General features: G+C 45.0%; 3 protein-coding genes across 6 annotated transcripts; 1 reads left to right on the top strand and 2 right to left on the bottom strand.

The window, feature by feature from the left end:
- Positions 1–658: 658 nt before the first annotated feature.
- On the bottom strand, positions 659–13,196 carry LOC108160794. 4 transcript variants are annotated; one of them, XM_017295007.2, is made up of 4 exons: positions 13,047–13,196; positions 1,600–1,731; positions 1,158–1,439; positions 659–1,095 (listed from the first exon to the last, which is right to left on the bottom strand). In XM_017295007.2, the coding sequence occupies exons 2-4, from the start codon at positions 1,714–1,716 to the stop codon at positions 895–897; spliced, it is 600 nt and encodes a 199-aa protein (XP_017150496.1). In that variant the 5' UTR covers positions 1,717–1,731; positions 13,047–13,196; the 3' UTR covers positions 659–894. The 4 variants fall into 4 exon arrangements, with proteins under 4 accessions (XP_017150496.1, XP_017150494.1, XP_017150493.1 ...); XM_017295005.2 differs by lacking the exon at positions 13,047–13,196 and adding an exon at positions 11,690–11,985; XM_017295004.2 differs by lacking the exon at positions 13,047–13,196 and adding an exon at positions 5,865–6,008.
- A 7,126-nt stretch (positions 13,197–20,322) lies between these two features.
- On the top strand, positions 20,323–21,957 carry LOC108158014. Its single transcript, XM_017290156.1, has one exon. It carries the CDS (start codon positions 20,323–20,325, stop codon positions 21,955–21,957), a length of 1,635 nt encoding a protein of 544 aa, XP_017145645.1.
- Positions 21,958–22,060: 103 nt separating this feature from the next.
- Positions 22,061–23,436, bottom strand: LOC108160793 (odorant receptor 59a). The gene is made up of 2 exons (XM_017295003.2): positions 22,711–23,436; positions 22,061–22,655 (listed from the first exon to the last, which is right to left on the bottom strand). Exons 1-2 carry the CDS (start codon positions 23,433–23,435, stop codon positions 22,241–22,243), a joined length of 1,140 nt encoding a protein of 379 aa, XP_017150492.1. The 5' UTR covers position 23,436; the 3' UTR covers positions 22,061–22,240.
- Positions 23,437–25,368: the final 1,932 nt, after the last annotated feature.

The following is a 25,368-nucleotide window of genomic DNA, read 5'->3' as shown; positions in this document are numbered from 1 at the left end:
AATATAATTAAAAAAAATTCTTTTCGATTTGGTTTTCGTATGTCCCTTGCATCACACATCAATTACTTGGGAATGGTTTGCTGTTTGCTCATTTTCTCGATGTTCTTTTATCCCAGGGTCTTTTGAAATTGAATTTCATTTTAGTGAATTTTCAATCAGAATTTAACATATTTCTCATTTTCAAACCAATTACAAAGGGAAATACGACGAAGTCCATGAGCATTTGATAACCTTTTATTCACAGATTGCTCGAAGGGTCAGGAGGAGGAGGTTATCGACTGTCGAACGATGCCGATTGATGTGTTTATTAACTTTTGGCCAGGAAGCAATATTTGGGCATGACACGTTTTCATTTTTTCATGTATTATATATTTATATTTATTTATTGAATTTTCTTTCCAAAATATATACTTTGAACAGGGCTGCGCACAGTTTTAATAGCACTGCAATCTCTGTTGTTGATTTAATGTTGCAGCTTTTAGGCGCATGAAATATTAAAGCAGTCGTCGGCAGCACATGCAGTTTCAGAAGCACTGCCATCTCTTGCGATGTTTTTTGCTGCATCTTTTAGGCACAAGAATTAAAGCACTTGAGTTTAGTCTTGAACCACTTGCAAGCAGTATTTGAGCTCCATTGATCTGGAGATTTTCGTATTTTCTTTCTTGTAAATTTATTTTAGACGTAAATACATGTAGTTTTTTTGGATTTTCTTTTTTGGGCGGACATAAACGTCCTTATGCTAGTCTTACAACAATGTTACATATATCACAAAAGTCAAACATTAAGAAACAAACTATATAAATGCACACGAAAAAAACACACGTTAAACACTCTAGCATTCACATAGAGAAATGCCAACATTCATGCACAACTACAAACTAATCGGGATTTGAGTTACGCCATCTCCTCGCGCATTGCCCTGCGCTGCGATACGGAGAACTTCGAATCGGCGGTGGGATTGGAGCTGGGATGGCCCAAGGGCAGAACCGTTCCTTCTGCCACAGATTTTTGCGACACTTCCGCCGTTGCCTGCCGATAGCTACCGGTCAGACGTCCCACCATATTGTTGACAGCCCGCAGCGTCGAAATGGGAATCTGCGGAAAGTTCAAATGCAAAATCAGCAACTCTCGAATGGAAATAATCCCGGCCAGCTCACCTCGAAAATGCTGTCGATTAAGGGGCGCAGACTGAAGAGGGGATAGCTGGGCTCCGAATTGTGTGCAGGCTGGCTGTCACCCACCGCCAGAATGGCGGCGTTGCTGCTGGGCTCAGCAGATGCTCCTGTTCCCGCACCTGCTCCTGCCCCTGCAGCCAGGCTACTGAACAGGAGAGCTGCATTCTGCTGCAGGCTGTTCATGGACGGACGCTGCTGGTACTGGCCGTACTCGTGGCTGGGGTAGAGCAGCATATTCTGTACTGGCATCGGTTGCAGCATCGTCTGAAAAGATCGGAGCTCATATTTTAATTCGAATACTCATACAATAACGCCAGGGGGAATATGCTGAGTGAGCAAATGACATTCAACTGTGGCCATAAAAATCACTTTATGCTTTAAAGTGAACTGTGAGCAGGCTACCACAGGCCACATGGTTACTTACATCGTTTAACAGCACAAGTTCGTGACGTGGGCCGCGGGCATAGCCGGAGACGCGGGTGAACTCCGTGACCAGGTGGGACATCACCACCAGAAGAACGAACCAGACGAATCGGTCCATGGCTGTGATAATTATCTGCAAAATAAGAATAAGTGGCTCAATTAAACACTGATTGAGGAATGAATGATTGAAGGCAGTACATCATTGTTGAAGCTCATTCTGTGGCACATTGATCTTGGCTGATTTGAAATGTTCGGTATTCGCACTTGAACGCCACTTGTTAGGTGTGGTCCGCTTTCAAACGGTGCAAAGTCAAGTTTCTGTCATGCAACCAATGCGACCCGCTCCACAACCGATCTCCACTGCTGCCACTTGGCCAATGTTCTGGGCGGGCAACCCAGGCCCCGAATGCGGCTCATGGCTCACGGACTAATCGTAGGCCAAACATATCAAGTTTTAGAGTGCCAGGCAACGGCAGCCGCTGGCAGCCACTGGCAGCCACTGGCAGCCACCGGAGCTCTGCCACAATTTGTTACCCGCCTGTTTCTGCCTGTTGCTGTTGAATGGAGCTGCTGTTGTGGCTGGGGCTGCTGCTGCTGCTGATGCTGCTGGGAGCCGATTCTACGAGCTGGGGATTCTAAAAAGTGGATTAGACCAAGGCCAACTTGCCGCGTGGCATTTGCCAAGCGTAACCAGTTTTTGTTGCCAAGCTGTGTCTGTTGGCGGATGCATCGAGCTTTTCCATTTGGCAGTGAGTGAATTTTCCCAGCCCCTGCCAAAAAAATTTCACGCATTTCGAAAGCCATCCAAGGCAAAAGGTCCAAATGCAATGAACTTTGAGCCCGCTTTTGGAAATGGCCTAATGTCTAGATACACGGCATATACTGGACGTATACGAGTATGTACGTATATATATCAAAAATCCATCAACGGCTGGGTGTCTGGGTCAGCACTTAATGCTCGCAAAACAGAAATCAAAGCATTAAAGCGAGTGCAGGTTGGGTCAGGTCCGGCAGGGTGAGGAGATGAGAGGAGAGGGAGAGGACATCCAACGAGCCATGACAATCGGTCAGCTGACACTGACTTTGCCAGACCCATAGGTCGGACTCTGCAATTGCGACTGTCTAATTGTTACTCGAAAAACAATTAAACGAGCGTTTATTTGTATGCCGCCAACACTTTTGAGATTCTGTGGCAGCCCTGACACAAATTGCCAGCAAGGTGCAAGCAAAGACGGCCACATGTTGCCGCTTAATTAAACAACTGAACATATCTTTGCCCTGACCCTTGACCCACGCAGACAGGCAGAGAGGGAGTCGACAAAAGATTCTGCATGGCTTTTTGCCACATAGCTTGAAAACCTTACACAACTCGATAGACCGAGCTCAAAAAATTAAAAAATGTATTGAAATGTATTTACGGATGCCACAAATCAACCGTGGAGTCGTCATTGTGATTTACTCGGGTGGAAATATAAAAATAAACAAACATCCTGTTTTGATATTCAGTTGTTTCATTCGAATGAAAACCAAATTCATATTCCGTTTGGACTTTGTTTCTCGTTAAATCCGCATTTGCATAATAATGCGCATACCAAGTGGACAATGATTGTTTAAGTTGCAAAATTTTCTGGGTCGCAGGCAACTCTTTTTGGCTCCGATTCAGCCAAGCAGAAAAGTGTTCTCTGCAACTCTTTGTTGCTATGAATACATTTCCATCATTGATTTATATAAAGATGGCCCAACTATGTTAGCCATTTATTACAAACTGAGCAACTTCGGGCAAAGTGGAAAAGGTTCTCTCTAATTAAAGTCACATCAAAACTATTTTGAACAAATATAAATTACAGGACAAGCTGCTAGTGGGGCGGAGCCCAAGTGTGTGGAACTCGAGCTGCTTTTGCAGCTTGATTTATATGCAAAGCCACCGAAACACACAGATACACACGTACACAATTCCACACTAAGTGAATTGTGCGTAAGAATGCATTTTCTGTCAGATTCTATTTGCATGAAAAAAACCTCTCAAGTGCCACAGAATGAAAATTGGGAGGAGGGTAGAGGGGTAGAAGGGGTAGAAGGGGAGGGTTCTGACAGCATGAGTATTTACCGGTCTTTTCTTTCGCCTGGTGAATGTTGCATGTTGCTTTATGCAATACAAATTGAATTTGTTTCCATTCGACCAAATCAAATTACGGTCAAAAGCACTATGAAGTATTTGCGAAAGAGATTTGCGTGTGGCCCGATGTTGGTCGGAACGAGTTTTTTCACCACACGGGGCGTATGAGCTATGCTTGCTCCTCAGCATGTCACTCATACGCCTTCTTGGCAACCAATTGTTGCCATCGTTTGGCGGCACTCGAGCTTGAGTGGCCGTGTGTGTGCGGGTATGTGTGGGGCACCGACATTCTGTTGATTCGAGCGCGCAATAATCTTTTCGTTATTCTTACTCAGAATTTTTGACAAATATTAGATGAGCAAACAATAGGCTAAACGCGGGCCAAGCAAACAGAAGAGCCGCGCTACCATTTTGTGGGCGCAAACCGTGCGTGGGCGCGGCACCAGTAAGGATCCAAATAGTAAATATATTTCCATACATCCAGCAAACAGCCAAAGAGATTGAAGAACTTGAAGATTCATCAAGTTGAGGCGGCCGCCTACAAAAAAGTTTCTGTTTGCCGACAGTCAATATACGGTAATTACTTTGCTAACAAAATGCTATAGGTGGGGTGTTTGGAAGGGCGTTGATAGGGGGCGTTGGTATTTTGGGATGGCTTGGGCGGTTGTCAGAATCAGAACTGACTCTTACTCATTTCCCTTTAAGTGTAATTATAGTTGCAGTCTACGAAACTAAATGTCGTTAAACTTTTGCGCTTAGGCAGAGAAGTACTAATTAATAGGAAGGGAGGCCTCTCTGCCTCTCTGCAGTGCCACAAAGTCTGGGACATGGTACCTAAAGGGTGTGCACATGTATATACGCCTTATCCTTAGTCAAAGCATAACCCAATCATCATTGAGTAATCAGTCCCTACTTAAACGCTGCACAACTGCCCTGCTCAGTCACTGTATTTTTCTGTATTTTATCAATTTAAGACTTTTCCAGTCCACTGCCCAATATTAATAACTTTTTCACTCGTTCCCGCTTGGCTGCCATTGACCTGCGTTAGTCATTATGCTTTTTATTTTTATTTGCTTGATTTCACTCAATTTCACTCACAATTAGCCACATTTTTAATTTGTATATAATTAGCATTTGATTTTTCTTTGCTTTCGTTATGTCTCCTCTCGTCTCGACTCGCTGCCTACGTTTCTGACTCCTTCTCATTTATGTATTTGTTGATGGCTTGCGGCCAAGACGAACTTTGAATTTGTTTTTCTCTCAGTGTTTTTGCTTTTGCTTTCGTTGTATGTTTGAATTTTACTGTTGCTTTCTATTGAATTTTGCGATTCGTTTTTATATCATCGTGCCCAGAACCGAGTTGAGTCGAGCCACTGACGAAGTTGATCCGAACGAGTGGCCCGGGCCCTGCAGCTGTTTGTTCCCCGACTTTGCCGAAAATGAATACTAATTTATTCTAATCATTTCAAATCCAATATTGAAGCGGGGTACTGGTTATGGGTGTTCTGTTTTCTGGGCTGTAGGCCCTGGGCCAAAGGCTTAGCCAGAGCACCGGCAGCAGCAGCGGCGGTAAAAGCAAAAGTGTTGAAAACGAGTTCTCTCAAATATGCCCGCTGTTTGTCTATGCGCTAATTGTTTTCATTGATTATTAATTTAGATATTTTGCGCCTTGGCTGGGCACAGGATTGGGATAGGGATAGGGAAAGGGATCTGAATGGCATAGTGTTTGTGCCATAGCCCTCTGACCTCTGCGAGTTGAGTTCCCGGCATAAACGATGCTTTTGTTTCGCAATTACATTCAAGTGGCAGTGGCTGCTGCCCGACTATTCTCAGGTTCCCTTTCGTTTTCCCATGTTTATGGGTCGCAACCACCGCTTGCTCCATGGGATCTAAGTCGCGTAGCGTTCTCGGGTCTACGGTAGAGTGTCCAAGCAACAGTTTCGTTTGGTTTCATTTGTTTTTGGTTTGGTTTTAATGAGGCAGCACTAATTAGCTGCCAGGGCACTCATCAGAAGTGCCTGCGGGCCACTTTATAATTTATTTCATATTCTTTTTATATTCCGTTCTCTCCTCCTCTCACCCTCTTTCTCTCCATGTCTGACTGGCGAACGGGCTGGCATTTATTTTTTTTGGCAAAGCAGGAAACTCACCTCGTTCGTAATGTAGACACTGCGGGCCGGAGTGGAAGCCATTTTGGCAGTTTATGAGAATGTAGAGTGGGAAACGCGGCCAGAACTATTGCCAGAGCTCAAGCACGAGAGTTCTGAGAAGTGCACACATGTGAGCGGCTGCGCGACGACTGGCATCGGGCAGCGCATGCGCTGCTTATATTTCATCACGTAGCCCACTTTTACAGGTACAACTACAGCTAATCATGCAGTCGCAGTCGCAGTCAGCGCTGCCTGCAGTCAATGTAAAAGTTTGCACATGATCGAAAAGGGAGAGAGAGAGAGCACGCGAGAGAGCACTTCTTTGCACAGCTTTCTCGCTGCTGCTTCTGTTGGTGATTTCGTGTGCCGCTTTTAACCATAAACTGGTTTAGGAAAAGCTGACAGTCAAGCTTTCAATGTAATTGCCTGACACACTTTTTGCTAGCATCGCCCACGGGAATGGAGAGCTAGCTTCAGCTTCAGTTTCAGTTTCAGTTTCTCCCTATCGATTGCTCACCGCTCTCAATGCCAGAGAGAATCCGCAGAGTACGAGTATCTGTAGTTCATTGCAGTTCACTGAACCTACATACCTGATCTGGCTCGGCTCACCGTCGGTTTGACCGAGTTTCGACGACAGGTCTCGTTCCACTACAATAAAAACCTATATTTCAGATGATGATGATGATAATGATGATGATTGGTTGTGTGTGCATTTGCAGTTGGGATCTACCGGAACCGCCTTGAACTCGTCAGGCGGCCTGCCTGCATACTAAATAATAAACTCCGTACAGAACCAGAAATCCAGCAGTAACCCAAAATCGGAATTGAATATGCAAAAATGTACGAGATGCAACTGCGATGGGGGTTTGGAGGAAGCTTAAAAGAGTATGGAAGCAAACCAACAAATAAAAATAGAAATTCAAATAAAAGAAATATAAAACCAGAAAAGAGTTTAGACATTTCTCGAGAATGTTTGGGTCTTTTTTGTGCTAAATAACAAGTTCCATGGTTCAAAAATGTTTGTCCGTACTTTCAGGCTATTGTTCGTGCACATTCATCTATCAATTTTGTTTCTTGCGATTTCCCCTCCAATTTGTTTAGTTTTTATTTTCTATTTGTACTAGGTTCATTATTTGCTTAAAGTAAACCGGCTCGGAGACCGGCATGATCTACCCCAATGTGCTAATTGGAATCAACTTTTAAAAGTACTTTATTAACCGTTCGTATGTTGAGGGTAATCAATGCGCACTTACATAAATAAGTACACAGACGGTACGCTGTCCTCGAATGTCGATTCTGTACGAGTATACAAGTGCTAATCTGCTTCAAAGCAAGTCACGTGTAGTATTCCCATCTCTCTTTCTCCTTCTTTCCTCCTCTTTTGCTCGCCGACCCTTTGACTGCTTAACCTTTACCCTCGAAATGCATTAAGTCGCAGGCAAACAAGATTTGTAAAGCATTCAACCAAGTATGAATCACGTTGAACCGGGCCCTGAGTCAGTGGGTTGCCTTTCTTCCACCTCCCACATCCCACTTCGCACCTCCAGTCCCTCTCTCACGGCACACCCGCAGCTTGCCCTTGCTAAATATCAACAGACAGACAGATGGGAGGGAGCGGCGAATGTTTGGCTGAAGTTTCAGTGCTGCTGTCTGATGAGAGGGTCTACAATCAGATGCGGCTATTTGCATTTGTGTTTTTTCCGCCATTCAATTCAACAATATTTGTTTGCCAATTGTACAAATTGTAAATCAACACTCAGCCATAGCCATATGCATGCACAAAGCCTTAGCCGTAGTCGTAGCGATATCCAAACTTTTCAGTTGGATGCAGGCCAACAGTTATTGACCCTCAACTTGAACTAGAAAACCAAATAACCAGGCAGCGCAAAGCGTTAAATTGAATTGTATGTTCGACTGGTTGGTTTGGTTGGCAGGCCCCTCCTTCCCCACCAAACAACAACACCCTGTTCTTAAACACTGTGTGAGTGTCTAAACTGTTTTGTTGTCTGCTGACAATGCATAAAATTTGAATAGCCAAACAACAAGCACAGCAACAGAAATATCAACAATAGGCTACCGAAGCATTTGATACACTTTCTATGGAATATATTTTACATAGTACAGTACGAGTATAGAAAATGAAGGGACTAACCATATAGGGGAGCAACGAAAAAGGGGGGACAGATGATTGACTTCTCTGCGTTGCAAACACCTGATCAAATTCGTAATACCCTCTGCATGGGTACGACTATAACAAACAGCATTAAACTTGGTTTTTGCACCTATTTTTTGCTCTGTATACTCGTATTTTGCTGGTCACACTTATGCTCCCGCAGCAGCAGCAGCAACAACTACCACAAGCCCCCGTAGCGGAGCCAGGCCCCTGACATTGCTCAGGGTCATGGTGTTTTACTGTATAAAGTGGAAGCCAAACCTCATTAGCTGCCTTTGCATATCGGAAGAGGAGACACCGCCAGAAGAGAGATAGAGATAGAGAGTGAGTGTGTCGGACCTTGACATTGCCAGGGTGTATGTGAGTGTCAGTTTTTGAATTAATTTCATTCCCACTTTTACACTCTATACGCTCTTTACACATTTATATTCTACACTTTTGCATTTTAGCACTCTTTACTCTTTCGCTCTTTTTGTGAGTGTTTTCTCTCTGCTCTTTTTTTTGGAGCAGAATCTGGCGATTGTTTTTGTACGTGACCTTTTAGCGGAACGCTTTGGATGAAGTGGATATTTTTAGCTATTCTGTCATGCCCCCTTGCACCACCCACTTTTGCTACGAACGCACACGTGCAGATAAATATTAAGTAAGGAGTGGGGGAAAAAAAATACAAATAATACAAATGATTATCTCCCATACCTGCCATTTTTTCATAGCTTAAGAGCATTTGATTATTTGTTTAGCGGCCTGCTCTTTTTTGCTTTTACTATTGTTTTGTTTTTCCCGCATATGACAATTATTTTGTATGTTGTTTTGTGTCCGCTGAGTTAATTACCCCCCCAGAAAAGTTTTACTGTGGGTTTAGGTGCGTGCATCTGTGGGTTGTCTACCCCACAATCGCGGTTGAGAATATAATCAAAGATTAGGTACGATGAAGTCGCGTTTAACTAGTGCCGCGAGAGCGATGATCAGAGGGGCAGGTGAGATAGCAGTTAGCGAAGAGGGCGTGGCAATGCTATCGTCAATCAACTAACTAATTAATGGCCGTCTCTCCACTCGCGGTGCCACAGGAATGACAACCACTTTATGCCCAAATAATCAATGTAATTAGTTTGAATTAATTAAAGTGCATCCTGAGGCGGGAGAGCATAGAGGAGAAGCCCGGAGACATTTGATTACATTTAATCCAATTCTTAGAATGCAGCAATAAATGCGAAACTGAAGCTCGGCAAAAGCCGCAGCAAAGAAGTAATTTATTTAATGGTTCTGCAAAAATCCCATATCCCATATCTGCGTGCATCTGTGTGTGTAAATTTAATTAAATTCAACGCCCATACCACCTCTGCAAAAGAGTCTATTAACACGCTGTAGCTGAGGTTGAGGCTGATGGAGTGGAAGAGATCGAGGGATTCGAGTGCGCGATGCCGTGTGTTTGCCTGTGGGGGGCCAGTCCTTAATTAATTTAAATGCGGCCTCTGGCTCCGCTAGTAATCAACTTAAGCGCACTTATCAATTAGCTGCATATCCAAATTTTTTACGCAACATTTCATTGTTTATTCTCAGATCTGAAGCCGTTTATTTCACATTTAAGCTTTAGCCATATTTTGCTGCCATTACTAGAAGTGAACTGAAATGCTGGTCATTATTGAATATGCTAATGCGGATAGAAACGGCAGACCTCATGAGTACATGCAGCCATCGGAGGGGTAGAATGTGGCATATATAGGGGGAAATCCAGGGACAGACAGAACGGGTCCCGCCTGGTGCGTTGATTGATTTATTATATTGCCTTTTAAATGATATGCTCTTATCCGGTCAACAATCTACAGTTTATATATAGGTTTTAATGGAAGCATTGCATTCTTCATATTTAATCTAAAGAATTTTGCAATGAAATCCTGTTGCACTTGTTTTCTGTTTCTGTTGCATTTTCTATTTTATTTTTTTTGGCTTCTAATTGCCTTGCCATTTGTATTACAATCTCTTTCTCTGACTCATCTTGCCTCGCTCTGTTTCTCTTTCTTTTTCCCTGACTCATCCTATCTTATCTCTCCATTGCTCTGTTTAGTTTTGGCTTACTCTGTAGAGTACAATTGTTTTTGTTATTAGCTTAATTGCTCTCAGTGTGCTCTGGGTCTCATTAATAATGAAAAGCGAGAACGAGGCAAACCAGCTCTCCATGGGTTAAAGCACAGAGAGAGAGAGAGAGAGAGATAGAAAGAAAAAAAGAGTTGGAGAGACAGAGAGATTAATGCTCTATGTACGCTTTATCCCCGCTTATACTTTGCTTGAGTGTGGCTGGGGGACTACGTGACATAGATCACATTGGAACACCGGTCCAATCTATTGGCTTAGAACTTGGAAGAATAGATACATATTCCCTATATGCAGCTCCCGAAACCCACTCAAAGCCCACTCTATATGCAGCTGCGCATGCCCTATGACGCAGATCCACCCGGCTTCTGACGTCCAATCGTGCATAAACGTCTAAATATATCGATCAGTTCCCCAAAAATGCCGTCACATCGGGACACCGCACATCGATTTCCGGTGCACATTAGGGGGCTTAAAATACTCGTTGTAATCGCAGCGGGCCGCTGTTCTGGCCGACCATTTGCATAAATTATACCAGCGTTTACTTTCGTTGCGTCTGAATGTCTTACGTAATTTGACACGCACATAATTAATTAGAATTTAAAAAAAAATGTTACCAGCGAGACCCGAAAAATGCAAATAAAAGCAAAAGTTATAACTGCCAAACATATGCAAATGAGTCTGAATCATTTCCAAGTATGCGAGGAAAACAACAACGGACAGACCAGACAATGAAACAGAAACAGAAACAGATGACGATACGAGTATATTTGCGAATATTTAGATAGCAGATGATGAAGAACAGAACAGAACAGAGTTCTCAGATCTTGTTATCATCATGCCGCTAAGAACCAGAACCCGAAAGAAAACCTACCACATGGCCAAGAATTAATCATTTTGCCAAACAAATTGAACAAAGAATCGTAAGAAAATAAAACCTGAATGGGTTGCTTCGGCAACTATGTGAGTCCCAGACTGAAATCGGCTCTCTGTCATTGTCCATCCCTATGTCTCCCCCAGCTCCACTGTGATCGCAATCAGAAAAACAAATCCGTTCCAAGTCTTGTATCATTATATCATTAGAATAAATGTCAAGCTGATTGAGCAGCCATTAACATAAGAGATAACTCCCATTGGGCACACCAATTTTTTGTATACTCTAAGAGGTTTTTAAAACAGATATTTACAGGTCTTAAGTTAGTGGGGGATACTGTCGTCCCTCTCCGCACAAAGACCATTTATATAATTAAATGCTTTTGTTTTAAGATTCCCAACTCAGTTCCCAGTCATTTTAACGGTGGGAAATAAAATTTCCCTCTCTACCTTTTTGCCATTTGCGAAAACTTTCAACCAAAACGAGTGATAAAGTTTTCCACAAAGTGTTCGCAGGTCATAGAGCAAAAGTTTTCACGTATTTAGGTCATATTTAATGGGCTCCAGATTATGAAATGGAGTTCTAGTTTGTGTGGAACTCGATGAGGTTATTGTTTTCTCTAAGCATAGAGTCGGGAACAACAGGAGAGTCTTCCATTTGTGGTCGGACACTGGCCGAACGCCTTACCTTGTCCAGTTGACTGCGTCTCTCAATCATCTTGGGGCTGTCTTTTTTTCTGATCTGGTCTGCCCCCAAAACACACTTGAGGCACTTTTCACTTGAGACTGCACGCGAGCACAAACTCACTCGCACGGACGGACAAAGATGAATAATTTATTATTATTTGCTTGACTAATTTCCGCTTAATCGCGAAACGTATTTTTTGTTTTTTTTTGGTGACTCTTTGTGGAATGAAGTAGTGTATCTTTCCGAATTCTAGCGGCGCTCAATGCTCAACCGTCTCGCGTTGTATGAAATTCGCAACTGAACTGAAAGCCAAGCACTTAAGAGTCTCTTACCAACACTCAAGCTCCAAGCCCCAAGCCCCAAGCTTCAAGCCTCTCCTGGCCTGATCAACTCAAGCCGGCAACGAAGCGTCTCACGTTTTGTTTTCTTTTTCTTTTCGTTTCGTTTCGTTTTATTTTTTCTTTCTTTTTCTCGCATTTGTAGTGAGCAGCTTAACAAGCGGGCGCTTAGCGGGAGCGGGTTGCTGGGCGAGTTTTTCAGTCTCGGTCGGCGCCTAACGTGTTTGCTATGGGCATCCAGCAGGAGGATTGGTAGGTGGATAAAGTGCCCGGGGGCATGGGTATCCGAGCACGTAGCTCAGCTGTGCGCGTGCGCAGTCGAAAAAATTACGCTCTGTGCAGACAATGACGATGAGGATGACGATCGGGCAGACTTGCTATAGATCGTGAGACGGATACCTTTTCCCAAATGGGGATTTTAACGGGCAGTAAAGTGGGATGGGATATCGATCATATTCGTCATAGAAACTCAATTGAATATTCCACTTCATTGCTTATTCAATTTCGATATTGAACCACAAGGGTGTCCAAGATTCTGGCTTCATAATGCGCTGCCCCTTTTGCAACTATTTTCAAGTTTTTTCTATCTCTGTTGATTTTCTGTCGAGTGTGAAAAGGCAGCAGTCAAGCATGAGGGGCTAACTGATTAGTAGCCGTTGCCGCTGGCTTTTGGTGTACGATTGCTCTTTAAAAAACGCTGTGCTGTGTAACCGATTAGTAACTACATATATTCGCACTCGAGTTGGTTTTTTTGGCCCGGTCATTGACGTCTTTGAGGCGGTGGCAAATTGTGGACTTTCTTTTCCGCCTATGCCGCAATCAATTGGCCATGCAGTCAAAAAAACACACACAGTGCAGTGGTGGACCGTACCCCCCCATTGGGCGGGACGGGGCCACAACTTTCACTTGGCCTCAGTCCAGGCGGGTGCATCACTCATGTGCCGCATGGCTCTCGACCCGGGGGGGGGACACAGATCAGCTGGTGTGGGGTTGGGGGTGCAAATATTTGTAGTAGTTACCTTGCTTGCAATTAGTTTCGCACTTGATTTGTTGTCCGGTTGCAGGACTCGGTTTTTCTGCAAACTTTCCGGATTCTCGTACTCTTTAGACGGCTACTAGTTCCATTCACACTGTATGCTCGGTGGTCTAGAAACTTTGCCTGACTGACATTCGCCCTCTCGGACCCATTGTTATTTATTGGCAAATGCAGCAATTGCTGGTGAAATTTATTGATATTTATTGAACCATTTGCATGGTCGGCTCTTAATTGCTCGCCCATTTGAAACAACAGAAAAAATAAACTCAATGTGATTCAGGGCATGACAAATGATAAATCAGAAAAGAACAAAAAGTCGATAGCAAAAAAAAAAACCAGTCGCTAATGATTTTGGCCGATCCGGGATGAGATGTGCGCCCAATCAAATTGGAGTTTAATTCGCACACTGACTTCCTGCATAATAAATTGGGGGCCGAGGACAATAATTGGTCCTGGTCCTGTACGTGATTCTATTTCGGAACAAGGTTCCCCGTCCCCGGAAATGCTTGAATAAGCGCAAGATGTGCAGGCATCGGACTGCCGACACAGATGAATGTGATTGGATAGAGATTGGGCATGTGAATCACACACACGTGAATCCATTTGGCAATTCAATTTAGGTACCAGCTCTCCCTCTCCCTCTCTGTGTGGTAGTAATCAACAACATTATTGCAAGGATTATTATTCCAGCTCCAGGTTCATCTTCAATGCTGTGGTCACAGAATACACAAACACAGAAAACGCATTATATGTACTTGCTAAAATCGTCTCTCGACATTCGTATATACTCTCTACTGAAGCATCAATGCTATAAAGAAATTTCATACAAATTATTTGGACTTTGAGGTAGAATATAGAATGCATAAAGATTACTCATACACGAAAATACCTCATTTCTACTGGGTATCTGAAAGCCGAAATTCTGGCAAGAGTTTGGGCCAGATATAAGTCTCGGATTCATTTCGCACTTACCAGCTGTTGCTTCTTGGGTCTGATTTTGGTTTTGTTTGGCTTGCAATTATGCGAATCTACTCAGTGGATGTCGCCAAGTACACGCCCCGCCCCGTACATTATTTTTCAAGTTTATTTTTACCGCACGCAGTCTTTTATAATTGCCAGCCCGTGACCTTAAACATAAACATCTTAAGACCTGAGTTACGTGAAGTTGGGCTTGGCTTTGTCGCTTCTTGGGTCTCGTGTGTGAGGCTGTGCGTCATTGAGTCGAGGCATGTAATGTGTTTGCTCGACGCCAACAAGCCAGCCAGATTGTACTCGTGTCATAAAACTTTAACCGCAAAACTCAAAGAGTCAAATGAGACGACTAGCTCTTGTCTAATTTTCGTAATTTGTTTCATTTATCCCGCTCTTTTTTAGACATATTACACAATCGAAACGATTCGGTTCTGATTGATTACATAAAAAGAAGTGTACAAAATAATTGCCTGTCTTCAGCTTGACTTTTTGTTGATGTCTGTGTGTATGTGTATGTGTGTCCAAACGACGAGACAATAAACAGGGCAATCGAAATACCCTAGAAATGGCAGTCGCTATGGCAGTTGGAGTCAAACTTTTTTAGGATGCTTAGGAAACTAAGTTGAATAGGTAAATCCTGCAAAACACTCGTACTTCAAACCATTCTCTTAAAAATGGTTGTTTGTCGGAGCCTAGATCCGAATGAATTGACCCTGGATTAAAGGGTAGGCGGGCACCTGCCTGTTACTAGAGTCTGCCTTCAATGAAATGTCAAATTTGGCTTGGCTTCTCTTTCCACGAGTAGCACCCTCCATCCCTCCATCCCTCCATCCCTCTATCCCCCCTTTGCCACTTTGTCTCCATCTCTGTCTGCAATTATTCTGGTATCTCTGTTCCGCTGACTGCCTCCACCATGAAGCTCATCTGCCAGGCATTTGATGATCGCAAAATGAGGTTTAAATTGCTTGGGCAATTTAAAGTGATTTTAGCAAATACATATCTCTGGCCGTAACAATCTCAACAAACTATCGGGCGAAATATGTCAAGGTTGTCATGGATATAGTGTGCAACCATTTGTAGTTGCTTGATATTTAAATTTAAAAATGAAAACAGTAAGAAATTCTGATTTAATTGCATATTCCGGTAGCCATTTAGCATGACCCTCACCCCAGTTGATGCATTGAATTGCATTCATGCAACAGCGGGAGCATTAGCTGCTGCATTGATTGCCACAATTTGCGGCAGCCGATACGGAGATAAAGCAATAATTTTCATACTGAAGAACTATTATTGAGCCGATTATATCGTTTGTATCCTTTGAAGATTCAGCAGAAGGAAATGTTTAAAATAATTCGAATACCCTTGAGGATATTGAATAGATCTCGCTTTCGGGCACTGCTCAGGGTATTAAAACTTCAATCATACCCATATGGAAGTAGCCTATTTAGAGCTGCATAAATTGATGGCCTTGATTGACATGCGGTTGACCCAACGAGAGCTACAAATGTATATTTGCATTGATTTTCCATCCATATTTCACGCAAATACTGAAAGCTTTTGGTGGTTAGAGGTTTGTGGCATGCATTTCGTTCTCCCAGCATCAATTAATATGGAAATCTCATTTTCACTTGGGCACGGATCCAGGACGATTTGGTCATGAGTCAAATGCTCAAGTCAAAGAAAAGGAATCTGAAGTGGAGGGAGAGACCCATTGCGGAGTCGGCCCCAAAATAATACGCCCCATTAAACTGTAAATCGGATTAAAACCCGTTAAAAATACATTAAATCACACGTTATCAGCTTTCAGCCCAACCGAAGAGCTCAAAAGGGGGGTGGGAGTTGTGTGTGTAAGAAGAAACGAGAGTTGCCATACGTCATCAGCATAAATGTCCTTGCCATCGCCCTCGCGATTATCATCTCATTATTGCCACTGCCAGTGCGCCATTTAAAATTTCAATTGTTGTGTTTGCACTGCCCCCAGATCCCCAAATGGGGGAAGACACGTGAAGCTGCCTCGCCTCCGAATTGAGTCCTTATAATGCGAGAAAATCGATGAGACTGTTGCGCCTTTTTATTTATTTATTTCGTTTATTCATTCCTTTTCGTTCATTTGCTCACATATACGTATACGTAATATGTATTATGCATATGCCTTTTGGCCACGTTTATTGCTACTGCCTTCCAGCACACGCGTCATTTCGATTTACATGTGATAAAAGTCAGTTGCAGGCCCCCTTGTAACCACCCCATTTAAGAAAAAACAATAAAAACAATTTATGCGATCGCTTAATTCTTAATTCATTTTGTTTTATTGCCACTCAATGGAGCAACAGGTCGACAACTTGGCGATCAGCATAAAAAGTAGGACCTCTGACGAGACGAGAGTACAGAAAAATGTGGTTCATTGAATTCGAAATTCATGCAAGCCAACTCCGTGTAGACCACTCGGAGTAAGGATTTCAAGCAGTGGCGTAATTATATTTAATCCTCTTTTTCAGTTTTTCTCTAGGCACGTCTCTTTCTGGCACGCAGTTGACACGAGCTGTCACTCGTTGCCGCTTTTGTTGTCAGTTAAATTGTATCTCTTTGGCCAGAGTGAAGATCTGTTTGGCTGTGTCTGTGTGCGACGAGTAGTACCCATACTCGTTCTACGAATTGTTCGAAATTTCGCCTTGCTACGCCCATGCAAAATGAAGGTTGGCGCTGCCGCAGGGCACAAATAACACTCATTAGCCATAATGAGTTATAGTTGGACCAGACTAGAATCCGCATTGGACACGAAACACTCTTTAGCGGCAATTATGCGGTTATACTGGGGGCGGTGTTAGAGGAGGAGCGCCCAGCACACAGAAAACATTAAGCAGCACAGAGCACGGAGAACGGAGCGCAGAAAGCAGTGTTTTGCTTTTTATGGACGTTGGCTTAGGTCTGGTCTTGGCAGTCATAAAGTTTTCAGCTATAAATACTCGTACTTTGGCCAATAGCCTGTAGGCCAGAACTTCAAATACAACAGGAGAGAGAGTGGGGTAGACTCGGAGACCACAAATTGTTTGACATTTGGCACTGAACAGTAAAGTCTGCGGACTGGTGACTGGAGACTGAGGGCCAAGGACTGAACACTGGCTTTCAGTTCCTCTCAGGCGCAATCCTTTTCACCATCTGCCGAATTGGACAAACTCTGCTGATGAAGCATATGTCCTCTGCCCTCTCTGTCTATCTTTATTCACCCCTCTTGCTCACCCTTCCCTGTTATTGTCACTTGCCAGTGGCAGTTTTGTATTATTTTATCCAAGTTTCCCGTCACACAAGCAGGACAAACTTTGTGTTGTTAATTCGTGCAAGTTTCTGGCAAGTATTTACGTGCTTCGAAGAGTCGGCTGGAAAGCTAAGTGAGGAGAGTGAATGGTAGGGAGACAGAGAGGGAGAGGGAGAGGGAGAGGTATAAGGTATGAGGGTGAAGAATTGAGAGCTACGTCTGGTATGAAAGTTTTCTATGTTAATGGCATAGTTTAGGCAAAATGTTTTTACTCTCTGCTCGTCCTCCCTTACCAGAACAGCCTCCTGCCACAGTGTTAGTGGAATTCCGCTTTCCTGCTCATTTTGTGCACACATTTTGGTTGGCTTACGTTTTCCGGCCAAAATTAACTTTCAGTCGCCACATCGCTCGAGCCTCTCGGCCCACTGCCATTGCCACAGCCACTGCCACTGGCTCTGGCCCTTTCTTAGCCACATAATGTGCCATTGCCCCACGTTAAGTGACTTTCTTATGCTGGTTGTAAAATTTCCCTCTTTATACGAAACCATATGGATCCTGTTTGCCATCCTGTTTGCCACTATCCTGTGCGCCTGAGTGCGTGCGTGTGAGTGTGTGTGTGTTTTGATAACACTTGTTCCACACACTCCAACAGCTACTCCTTGCTGCGGTTAAATAATCCAAGACTATGAAAGCTTGTAATTTACTTGAGTACTCAACGGGCCCCTGCCCCCTGTCAGCCCGCTCTCTCACATCTCTCTCCGCCACAAATGCGGCCACTGGGGCAAGTTAAGCCATTGACAAAAGTTTTGTCCAAAATAGTTTCGTGGAATTTTTTTCTTTTGATTTGCGTGATAATTTTGAAACTTTTGGGGCTCCTTCGACATGAGGAGCAACTGTTTATTTCGAGTCAAAGCTGCTGGGAGTTTTCGTTTGGATTCAGATTTGGAACTCTTTCCGCCCTCCCTCCCCACCAGGCGATTGCTACTAATTAAATATAAAGTTTGCCAAACAATAAGTACTGCTTAAGTTGGCCAGGACTGTGCTCTGTGTACGGGTAAAAGGGGAAAATCGATTCACTTTCACCTGTTGGAGGCCAGTAAACCTGAGTTCTGTGGTTATATCGTCTTCTGGTGTAACAGTTCAAGTGGCCCCACGTACATACTCCACAGGATGCTCAAGGACTGCAGCATTCCCTTCAAGATTCCCTATTCCCATTGCCGTCGGCAGGCACGTTGGCCACTTGTGGCTTCCACAGCAACAGCCGCAGCAGCAGCAGCAGCAGCAGCAGCAACTTGCTGCCTTATTAACATTTTGCCTGACAACAAATTACTCGTCCTGTCTAAAGCCCGAGAGTAGTGGTGGGGGAGAGGAATGAGAGGAAGTGGCCAATGAGCTACTCCAGCTGATGAGTGCCACGCACTGAGGGAAATGCTTGCTCTGCACTAAGGCTCTGAACAAGCACCCACACCCAATAGACGCGGTGACACCACGGCTAAGCTCGGTTCCTTGGAAGACGTAGACATTCCTTCACATAGACTGTACTGCACATCCAAAATAATCGGTGTTTCCACACAGAGAGATCAACCGGCAGAAACCAATGCCAAGAATGATGTTTGTTTATATGTTTCTTGGTAAAGAAGATTATTTCTACAGTATATGTATTGACTCACCTACTGCCGAAAGAATATGGAAGATCTTGATCGAGGGTCTCTAGTGTGATGTTCAACAGGTTCTTCTTCTCTCTCTTTCCCTCTTAGGAATTGTGGGAATGTTTTGAAGTCCTGGACTATACAACCGCATTCTCTCAGTGGAGAAGTTTCGCCAACTTACTGTAACCATCCATCCCCCCCCCAAATGCAATGGACTTATCAAGTAACAGTTTGCATGACTTACAGAAACAGGAACTGAACCTGGAGGAGGAGCTGTAGCTGCTGCTGATGACGGGGACCGATAAGCACGATGATGATAATGATGAGGTTTGGACAAAAATGAGCCAAGTGGCCAAAATACAATTTCCGACTTGGAGCAAACAGCTGAGTCTGCTAAATGTCCCAAAGTCCACCAGCCGGGGCAGTAGTTTTCCTTCGTTTTTTCTTCTTTATTTTGATTAAAAATTAACCACTGCTTGGTCGTGGGGGAAGAGCAGAACTGGAGGTTGGGTGGATAGGCATGTGGCTACGTGCCTGGCCTGGGAAATCAGGATGGAAAGTAAAGTAAATGCGTTTTGTAATAAATTCAAATCAACTTTGTAGTATGTCCAATGGACGGTCCGATGGCGTAACATGGTCATCAAATTGGTCATCGATTGAAACAATCACATCCGCTGGGAGAATGAAGTCCCATCCCAGGGTCTCAATCTTTAGTTTTTTCCAGCTATAAATTGTTGCTGAAAGCTCCTTTTTTGGGTTCGCCTCCAATCCCATCCCTTCTGCCTTCTTCTTTGCCTTTTCCGCTATCCGTTTTACAAGGTTCACTTTGCAGATTCAACACGGACTTTGTGCCGGACTTAAGCGCATTACGGACTTCAGCTCCCACTTTGGATTCCGGAAGGGGAGAGCGAAGTCTTTTAATGTCTTATCGCTTGTGCAAATAAATAAGCGAGCAAGGGCATTGGGCTCAAGTCTTGTTATCCAGCGAGAGCAATTGATTTATTTGCTGCTACTGCTGCTTGTCTTATGGAAATTTCCCAGAGATTCTGTGATTCAATTAAAATCTACTCCTTTTCAGTCCAGACACCAGCAGGTCCAGCAAATCGTATTCTTCGGCTATGCTAGACGTCACATCAATCATAAATCAATTATCAATAATCGATGTCCACTAATGTTTACCCTACTTTTTGTTGATTTACGTTGTGGGAGGCAACCATTTCGTATGAACTGTCTAACATGAAGGCTTCCATCTAGTAGCAACTGAACTAACTGGATATTTTTAGTTTTTGTTTGAATTGATTTGCCTTCGTTCCGGAGTCGGTTTGAAAGTCTCTCTCAAAATTTAGGTAGCAAACATTTTTAGCTAATTTTCCAGCAAGACAATGGAGAAGTTTCGGGCAGAGGTCGAACAGAGCCAGACTCTGAGCCAGGAGGAGACTGAAACCACAGCCACGATCCCATTTGCGACGACCGATATATCCGGTATCTCTCTGGACGCACCCTCCGGATCGGGTTCTAGCAGCAGCAATGGCTCTAGGTTGCATATCGCTACGGATCTTCACCTGGAAAATAAGTTTGAACCGGTCAGAGTCGTGGCGGGCCAAGACAGGAGTGAAAACATTGGCAATTACATCTCCGTGGCCAGACGGCGGGGTCTGCCGCAGCTGAATCTGCAGCAGGCCGAAACGTACATCTTCGAGCTACCAAATAGCTCCAACCAGTCTCTCGAGCCTGAAGTGGCGGATGCCAAGGATGCCAAGGATACCAATATACCAACCATTCAGGTCAACCCGCCCATCCCTCAGAATCCGGAGCTTGAGCCGGTGGCACCCGAGTCTCTTGACAGTTCCCTGCTGACAGTCTCGCAGCCCAGGTTGAGCAGTATTAAAGATCGTATTATGCTCTTTGAGCGGACATGCTTTCCACCATCCGTGTCTACCGAGCCGGCCACTGCCGTATGTCAGGGCGCAGACACACAGGAAAATAGTGCCACAACCCCTCTGACTCCGTCAATCAATATGGTCGAATTGAACTCCGACAGAATCGGTGCTGGTTGCTGTACCGTTGAGCCGTCCCAGGTGCTGGTGGAGCACATGCAGCCCAAGGCGGATGCGGAGGTGGAGGCCCACAGCGGCTGCCACCAGATGGAAGAAGCTCAGCGCTTGGAGCAGCCAAACCCCACTCTGGACCAAGAAATCGACCTCATGATCGAGCGCGCTTTGAACGAGGTGAACAAGATGGCTGTGGCCCCCAACGAAGTGGACAAGCTGAGAAACTACCTCCAGGCCAACAAGGATCGATTCAACAAGCTGGTTCAGTACCAGTATGACGAGAGCCTGCGTATGCAAGTAGAGTTTGATCGCCAGCAGAAGTTCCTCATCAAACAGATTTGCGCGGAAATAGAGATGCCGTTCGCACCGCTGTCGGAGCATACCAGCACCCGGTCTCTGCAGCAGCACCTGGCCAGCAGCTCACAGGCCGATGAGCCCATTAGCAATAGCATGGCTACCACAAGTGGCGCTGATTCGCCCTATCTTGTACCTATGGCGGACAGCTACATCCCCAGTCACCCTCTCCTCAAGGGCCTTCTTGGAACAGGCCAAGGGGTTCTCAAGAGCTCTGAGCACGAGTCGAAGTCACTGTCCGGGACTAGTGCTGCAAGCACGGGGCGATCCGGCCAGATGCCACCGCGCAAAAGCAACCTGAAGAATAGCAAGCGTCCAGCTGCCAGGTCTGCATCCACCGTCCAAAAAAGCAACAACTGCAGAGCTCCAGAGCCAGTGCTCACAGGAGTTGCATTCCAGCGCGTCGTGGGTGGCGGTGGAGGAAGTGTAGGCAGCGAAGGTCTTAAGAAGACTTCACTAGGAAGGGGCAATGGAACCGCCACCAGGTCCCGCAGCACTGCACGCCGTCCTCCCCAGGGGCAGCAGCAACAGCAGCAACAGCAGCGTAGTGCATCAAAAGCCAGGAAGACATCAACGCCCAAGCGCGGACGCAATGTGAGTTCACACAAGTAGACGGAGAAGGGTATCCCAAACCAGTTGGCTCTGGACCGAACCGAACCGAACATAAATAAATAGTATAAATTTTTAGAACGATCAATCAGACTCCTTTCCGGGGTTTCTGGCTTATATAGCGAAATTTCTTTCTGGGAAGGTAATTGTCCTTAATGGTTCGTTATCCTGCACCTGCGGCTTTCCACATTTCAGTCACCAAATAATATAGCTCTGGCGACCTTTAATCGATTGAAATTTGCATTCAAGGGGACTAGTCAAAACAAATTTTAAAGGAATTATCGACCTACTTTCTCATTCGTATAATGATCGTGAATAGGGAGTATGCCATCTTAAGGGTCGAGAAGAATGTGTCCAAATGAATGCGTAACATGCCACCGGCAATCGCTGTGCTCTGCTTTAGCGATCGCTCCACAAAAAAAATCATCTTCCGCTTGAAGCTCCTGCCCTGCTGTGGCCAATCGCAGCTGAAGGCGGCGTAGTGGAGGCGTCCAAACCAGAACTCGTTGTCGGTGCCAAAGTAGCAGGAGGGGAAAATCTGGAGGGGCATAGCGAGGGCATAGAAGATGAGATACATTCGAGCCATGGGCTCGCTTACGTAGAACACGAGAGCCGCAATGCTGATGCAGACATTCAGAGCGGTGACCGTGAATTGGATGAACATTGGCACCGACATGAGTCTCTCAATGCACCTGAAGAGTCTGTAAAAGCAAGGAGAATGAGAAAGTGGTAATAATCCTTTCGGTTGGTACCCACTCGAGCAAGCGCTTGTGATCGGTTATGCAGTCCTCCAGCTGCTTCTCTGCATCAATGGATGGATCCCTGCCAATCTCCTCGAAGCGGGAGTAGAGCATCTTCACGTGAGACGAGATTAGGCAGAGCACCACCGCCGGAAAGCAATCACTGACATAGTTCTGCAAGAGTTGAAAGGAGATGCCAACAATCTGGTAGACATTGGCCATGTAGTAGTTCCTCGTGGAGGTTAACCAATCGAATGGGAAATAGGCGGGGTACATAAGGCCCCGCTGCTCCTTGAACAGGAACGACAGCTCGGCAAAGAGACCACACGGCATGTAGATGGCAATGAAGACATACAGGACTATGCGGAGTTGGAGCTTCACATTGCCGTAGATTGCACGCTGCTTTTTCCCACGCACTCGCTCATCCAGCAGCCGCAGGAGCTGCTCCATCCGTGCCACCTTGTCGATATTGTAGGCGTAGATGAGACACTTGGCGGAGCAGGCGAGACACGTCACAAAGGTCGTTAGATTGAGGATGTCCTCGGTGAGGGTGCGGTTGCGAAAGAGCGACAGGGCCAAGTGGAGCGGATAGCCGACTGTGACCATCACATTGGCCAGAACACTGAGGCAGACGTAGAGGCTACGCCAGGACTGCACTCGCTTGTGGGCCACTCCGAGTATCCACCATGCTGTCCAGTGGCTTTTGATGAAGCTCAAACTGTCGATGGCCTCCTCTGGCATGGCTGCTCTTTGCTTTCTAAATGTTCCTTTCGGATTATGCTTGTTTTTATACACAGATGGATGTGCACACACCTACCCGACAGGCGTCTGTCCTCGCTACTGGCCTTTCTCTAATTATGTAATTATGGTCGCGTGGTCGTATCAATTACAAATTATCACCGGTGCCACCTGCCGCTTGAGTTTTGGATTCCCAGCGAGCGGAATCCCATTTAAAATTCCCTCTGACAAATGGCTACCAGAGTTACTATTTTTCCAACATTTAAAACTATTTCCCTCTTTGATGGCCAACAATTCGCTATAGCTTTAACAAAAAGCTGCAAATGGCACCGAATGCAAATGAAATGTCACATTATTTTATAGTTTTCAGAGGGGGCTTCTTGTCTCTCATTTCTGATGCTGATGCCTTTCATAATAAATGAAACTGACACAAAATCGGAATGTTTCGTTTAGCGGTGGCTCCTGCTGCTTCTGTCAGCGGTTTTTGCAACATCAAAATTTTCGCTGAAAAGTAGGCTACAGAATTTATGGCTCACTCCCAGGAACTTGCCACACTGCCACAACTGGGATCAAATTATTCGCTGGGTAAAAATTTCCACGCAACACAAACCCGAAGGCATAGTTACTTTATGTTCTCTCTCGCTCCATCGAGTGATGTGTGGATGGTGCATGCAATTAGCATGTCCACGCAGGCCACCAAAAAAACATGTTGCCATATTGCTGACAGCGCACCATAAATTGTTGCACGTTGAAATGGCACACACACACACATGCATAAAACAGGCCTAAAATAAAAAAAAGGCCCTCCATTACAGAGCCAGAGCGTGCGTATAGTAATTCATGGCTGTGAGGCAGTCACCAGTCCTCGTCCCCGACCAATCTAATGTCTTAATTGTTGCATGTGGCATCTACGCTGACACTGCCACATGGATACAAAAAATACTGTGCACAACAATATTTTTCATACGGATTGTTCAAGCCGTAACCCAATTACGACGGAACGGATGTGCAGGGCAGATCCCACCGCTAAATCCCTCGTATGCGAAGCCCTCCATTTGTAGCGGAAACACATTCCCAACCATCTCTGCCCGAGAGTCGAGTGGCATAAAATGATGCATGACGATGCTCCCCTCTTTCCCATCTATTCAAGCGGCAGGTTGCACAAATGCCAGTTTCATATCGGAGGAACGGAACAGAACGGAACGCGTTGTTTGTCTAACACAACGCAGCTGCTGCTGCTGCTGCTGCCGCTGTCAACGAGCAAGAACGACAACAATGTAATTATCATAATTAAAAGGCTGCCCCCTGTCGCCAAAAAAAAAGCCCCATCCATGCAACCCGCAACCACGAGAATGGGAGCGAGAAAATGTTCACAGCGGCCATGAATTTCCTATTAAAAGCTGCTCCCCAAACGACTGCGGAGGCTGGCGAGGGACGGTGCATGCTGGGGCTGGGGCTGGGGCAGCCCCTGCCGTGGGATGGAAGACCGGAGATGGTGGATGCAGGTTGGTGGATGGGACTGCAGCTGCATAATTGAGGTAGTTTCACTAATTGTAAAACGTTGCGCATTAATTGCGTCTGCAGCGTTGCGCATTTTGTGGCTTGGCACTCGAGAGTCGCCTCCAATCGCCCTAAACACCCATTAGAAACCCCTCATCACCATTTTCCTGGGAGAGTGGAAACAAGAAACTATGATGATGACGTTCTTCCTCAGTTTTCTTCATCTTATGAGACGCGTACGTCTTGTTTTTGTTGTTCAAGAGAGCTGCTGCTGCACCTGCTGTATGCGTTCTTATCAGTGATTCTTATCATCGAGGAAAAACTCACCACACAAATGCCGGACGCCGCTCAACAGCTGGCGAACTGAAATATTCTGCTTCGTTCTGCGCAGGACCTGGAAGATATCGAAAAATATCGAATACTGGTAAGATAATAA

This window comes from Drosophila miranda, chromosome 3 (assembly GCF_003369915.1).
Source record: "Drosophila miranda strain MSH22 chromosome 3, D.miranda_PacBio2.1, whole genome shotgun sequence".
Lineage (NCBI taxonomy): Eukaryota > Metazoa > Arthropoda > Insecta > Diptera > Drosophilidae > Drosophila > Drosophila miranda.
Note: the sequence above shows the minus strand (reverse complement) of the source record. Positions and strands in the feature narration are given on the sequence as shown.